Source organism: Oratosquilla oratoria, chromosome 1 (genome assembly GCF_046742065.1).
Source record: "Oratosquilla oratoria isolate Oo_2021 chromosome 1, ASM4674206v1, whole genome shotgun sequence".
NCBI classification, from domain to species: domain Eukaryota; kingdom Metazoa; phylum Arthropoda; class Malacostraca; order Stomatopoda; family Squillidae; genus Oratosquilla; species Oratosquilla oratoria.
Window position 1 is genome coordinate 33,498,934 of NC_134777.1, and position 5,597 is coordinate 33,504,530.

At 41.2% G+C, this 5,597-nt stretch overlaps 1 protein-coding gene across 1 annotated transcript in view; it reads left to right on the top strand.

Moving 5' to 3' along the window:
• Positions 1–5,006, top strand: part of LOC143032728 (sonic hedgehog protein-like) — a 265,653-nt gene extending 260,647 nt beyond the window's left edge. Inside the window, exon 4 of the mRNA XM_076197667.1 lies at positions 1,910–5,006. Coding sequence (XP_076053782.1) covers positions 1,910–2,676 — 767 coding nt within the window. The 3' untranslated portion in view covers positions 2,677–5,006. The remainder of the gene's footprint in view (positions 1–1,909) is intronic.
• Positions 5,007–5,597: the final 591 nt, after the last annotated feature.

Sequence of the window (5,597 nt, forward strand, 5' to 3'; positions counted from 1 at the left end):
CCTAAGGGATGTCACAAAAATTCTTGAAATATTGACTGTTTAATCTTCATAAAGTCAGTACCCCGTACTGTGAATAAGGAATGGTGGAGATGCACGAAACAAAATAAAGGATTATGAAAACCAATTGAAGTCAATGGAAGGATGAGAGCATGACGTTAGACACTGGTGGCATCAACAACGCTCAGGTACGATGGTCAAGCTCAGGAACATCTTAGTCTCGAGTAAATTATACCACTGACTATCTATCATTCTATTGTGTATTTCAAACAAGTTTAAGCTCTGGTCGCTCCATCACAGGGAAAAAAGATTTACCTTAATGCTTATGAGGGTATTCAAAGACATCAGCCGTTGATAAAGCGGGGTGGAATCAGTAACAAATTAAGTAGGAGCAGTGTTACAAAATTAGGGTGGAGTCTTTGACGCCAAGAAGCGCAAGAGAAAGGGGTAAAGGAACAAGAAGTCAAGTTAAAGAGACATACTACAGTCTGTACGCAGTCTACTCATCATGTGTTAACCTTGATTGGTTGGGTTTTGCTACGTGTACCTTCTGATTGGCAAACCTACAATCAGCCCACCTAAGTGGTCAGTCTGGAGTCACACACGCAGATACACAGTGCTTCTCGTTCATGAACGACGTTCGGGGGGTAGCCAAAAAGAAAAATGCATAGAAACCACTCCCACCCATTCCATTTCTTTATGTTACACTCCCCTCCACCCTCCTCCCTCCCTCTTATTTTGGCACCTTCTGGATGACGGGTCATCCCTGCATCCTGTCCACTGCCCTGGGTCAGAAGCAGTGTCGCAAGACACAGCACATCCACAGCAAGGCCGCTTCATAAATTCGGCGACCCCCCTCTCCGTCCCCCCATGCAGAAAAGGAGAAGACGGGGAGAAATCCCTTCGAGCTGCTTCATTTTTTTTATACTAAAAAAAAAAAAAAAAAAGACATTTTTAAGTCCTTTATGGTCAGGTGCCAGATGCATCCACGCTTTCTGCGCCTATGAATGACGTGAACTCCCCCGCGTCGCTGACAAAATTCTCTTTTATTTTTTATTTACGAACACCAAGGTCAGAAAGAATGATCTACGCACGCACAGGCAGCACGGTCGACATGACCTACACACTACTGTGCACGGTGAGACAAACAAAAGAGGCATCTTAACTGACTACGAGTCATTACTATCTGAAGTGTCTTCATTACAGATGGCTACCGGTTGCAAGAACAGATGCGTGAGCAATACAGCATCAATCTATCAGCATTGCTGAAGTATGCCACGCTGCACAACCTCAATGGGTCGCGTGGCTTCTTACAAGATTGCAAAAAATTTCGTATGCGCCTTTGAAAAAAGTATATCTAATTAGTCCGTTCGTAGCAGCTGCACATTGGCGTTTTCTTCACTTGATATAGGTATATCGACGAACTTTAATTTCAATATGTATTTGCACAGTAATATCTAAGAGAATGTGGAAATGACCGTTTTCGTTAGCTCTACTGACCAGGAAATGGTAAACCATTAAATCTGCTCAAAGAATAAGTCTCCAGGGTCAAACCGCCGAAGACAATTCAAATTTCTTGTTATCTACATTATGGAGAGGATGACAGCACGGTTTTAGCAGTTTATCTGTGATTAAATGTGGAAGCCATCCAATCGTTACAAATTTTTATTGTGACTATTTTTGGAGGGGGGTGGGAGGGGTTTTAAGGATTATATTGTGTACACAGTAATGCATTGGAAGAAAGATCAAGTGAAACTTAAAGGAGAGTAACAAGGCTTGTTATTTAACTGAATAATGTGTTAAACACGGCCACGATAAATGTTTTCAATGTACGAAAGAGAATATGAGGGTTCTATTTTGCTTCCATTTAAGCTGTATTTATTATATGGTTCCCTTCATCTTTACTCCCCAGAATCTTCGGAGGCCAGCAGGATGGGAGGCTGCTTTCCCGGGCAGGGCCAAGTGACAACACCGACGGGTCAAGTCGAAATCTCGAGTCTGAAGGAGGGAGACTTGGTTCAAGTACTACGGTCAGACGGTACCCTGGCCTTTAGCCCAGTCATCATGTTTCTTCATCGAGATCAACACATTCACCGCCACTTCCTGACCCTGGTCACTTCAGGAGGCTCGGAGCTGACGTTGACGCCATCCCACCTAGTGCTGATGATGCCCAGGCAGTCAGCGTCTTCCTCCAGTCCCACTGTCAGTGAGGCTCTAGCTAACGGCGGGGCTATACTAGCAGGTCGGGTCCAGATAGGAGATTATCTCCTCGTCACAGGACCCACCGGCGAGTTGTCCCTGCAAGAGGTGACAGATGTGAAGTCTGCGTTTCGGGACGGCGTCTTCGCGCCACTAACAACCGAGGGTACAGTGGTCGTTGATGGCGTGGTGGCGTCTTGCTACGCCATCATTGACTCCCAGGTCATCGCCCACTGGGCTTTCCTCCCTGTCAGGATCTACAACAACCTAAAACAGGCGGCACTGGAACTGCTGCGGGCTCTCCGAATACCAAAGTTCTCAATTGCCAGCTCTTCGGGAGCAGACATGTCGACGTCCCAGTCCGCTGAAATCACTGGCAATGAGGTGGAGGGTAGTGGGATGCCACACATCCACTGGTACCCGAAACTGCTCTACAAGATGGCGGTTTGGCTCCTTCCCCATCACCTAGTATACTCCTAAAAGTTCACTATCAAAAGATTTTTTTAATGTTCCGTAGATGTCGCTTCTGCGCGATAAATTTCTGAAGTGCGTTCGAGTGCGCGCCTGTGTGCCAATGTATGCGTTCATTCAGCATGATCAAAGCTACGATGGTGATGAGTGTTCGTGGATTCTTTTTTGAGTGATACGGAAAAGTTAGTTCGAGGGCCACCGTGACAAGGAGAGAGAGAGAGAGAGAGAGAAAGAAAGAAAGAAGTGCCTCTGATATCAAGAGACAGCGTCCCTCCCCACAACAGAGGGACACTAGAAAGTTGGAGACTTTGCCATATATGGACATGAATTGAACTGTGTCATATATCTCGTGAGTTTGCAAAGAAAGTAACTGAAGAGGATATGAACGAAACACGAATGAAAGCAAAGCTTTACATATATTTCTGTTTTGAAAACAATGAGGCTTTAGCTTAATAACAGTAATTAAAGCAGACTTTTGTTGCCAAATTCGTATATACCCTATAGCCAAAATAAATAAATAAATAAAAGAAGTGTATTAAGATAGCATATTAGTGATTCTTACGGGTCTGTCGGAAAGCTGATGACCAAGTCAAGGAATCTTACAGATTCGGGGTCTTTGAAAAAATAGCGACGGCGAATTATTATCAACAATAATTCGCGCAGTGATCCACGCTTTTGCAGGCCCTCAGTGGTGATACAAAGAAATCTGGACTAATGGATATGGCAAAATTTGTCTACTGAATTTCATTTTACATATTTCTCGCCCGATGGATAGTCGCCATAGAATACTTTAGAGATAACCAACAAAGAAGTAAAAAATGTTGTTTTCGTTTTCGTTATTCTTATACACATCGTTTCAAATCTCGCAATTTTATTCTTAGCCTTAATTTTCTAAAGATGGCATTGCATAACGTCTACCCTTAATGTAACTGTTCATTACCAAAATTCAATAAATCTATATTCATATCACTATTATTTAGTCAAAAGAGCTACCTGTCTGTCTTACAGTCACATCGAACCGATTTCAACTGGGGTTCCCCATATAATATCATACTGTAGTTCCTAAAAGAAAACTTATAAATTGACATAAAGAAAGAGAGATTCCTTCAATAATTTCATTTTTCCTTACTTAATAGAAATGTGCCAAGGAAACCATCCATCATCGAAATTTACTTTAAACATTTACTACACTCACAGACCAAAACTCGGCATTTTTGGAACAGCAGTGTCAGAGATTTGTTATAATCATATTCCCCTACCTTTCACAAATACGGGGATTTCCAACAATTAGTCGCTTGTGTAAATCATTATATATTTTGTATATATTCAGTGAACATATGTCTGTATCATAAATGTAATTTATGTCCTGATTCCTTTATATAGCTTTTTATCTTCATGTAAATTATTTGTAAATACATAAATTTTAAGGAAATTAGGTATTAACCACTGAAAAATCCAGCTACAGTGACATGTCTGCGATTTATCATGTAAATGTGTTCATCTAAATTTGTTTTCATTATCTCTACTTCCGGCGTCATCTGGATGTAGCAGAACTTTAATAAATCGATGTCATTGATAGATTGCTCTTGATGCTCTTGTCCAAAGGATTCATCCTAAAAATTATGGCTTATGTGGTGGGCTTCTCTAAAGCTGTAGTTCTGAATGTCTCAAACTTTCAGTTGGTAATTATGCTTTTAGACCGTATGGTCTGTGTCTGTTCTGTGTTGCCATGTCTCGGGATATGAAATCCCTGATTCATAATCCTCTATATCATGTTGCCATATAATGAGCCAATTGACTGTTTTCGTACATGATTCCACCAAATATTATGCTTGTGAGTATTCTCACTATTATATTTGACTGCTGCATACTCCCAAGTATAAAAATAATCAATAACATATTCATTAATATATCTGTGAAAGCCTGCTGTCGATAAGCGTACAGAGGAACTTGATTATGATGCATTCCTGGGTAGAAAGATTTCTTGGGGGATATCAACTAGTGATATATTCCTATGGGAATTTGTCCTAGATTAATACATTTCCAAATATGGGACTTTCGATGATTTATTTGAATGGCACATTATATTACATTTTCCTGAATGATTTTACTAAACAGTGTATATCTTAATTTGCGCTCTTATTTCAAGGTCATCTTGATTATTCTTTGGTGTCAATATCACAAGCATTCTAATCTTGAATGAAATACTGATATGCCCCCTGCCATACATACTTGTATAGCTCAGGATGATATGCTGATGTCTTGCAGACAAGTTGTAAGATTGTCGCCAGTGCCATTGTTGTCCGCTATGCAACATAGAACAATAAAAGTCTTTGTCCTTAGCATGATGGTCTTTCTTTATCCTTTATGCCGGAAGTAAAAAAGATATATACTCGTATTTTTCTTCATCTCCCCTGTTGGACTTATATACTGGGACTATGGTCATATTATATATGGTTCCTCAAATACTTTAGAAGGTTGATTTATGAAATCATATTTTAAAACAATCGATGGGTACGTCACCTTTTACCATGGCTATCGTGTGACTGTTTTATTCAGCTATATAGCGCTCCCGCCACAAGATTCTATTCTGATTAAGGTAAGTTCCCACAGCAATCAGAAAGTTAGAACCTATCTAAATCAATCTGTTTCAAGTGTGACCTTCATCTTACCCTAATTGCCAGCTGGTCATTTCATTCGACTGAAAGACTCCTCCCTTTGCAGTCAGAGGTTCAAGACAACTCCTAACCGAACTTCATCCTGAATCAATCAGTGGTAGCACATACTGTATGTGCCAGGGTGCACGACTTTTCGTCGCCGTCTTTTCGTCGCCGGACTTTTCGTCGCCGACTTTTCGTCGCCGGACGTTTCGTCGCCGGACGTTTCGTCGCCGCGACATTTCGTCCCCGCGACTTTTCGTCGCCGGTCTT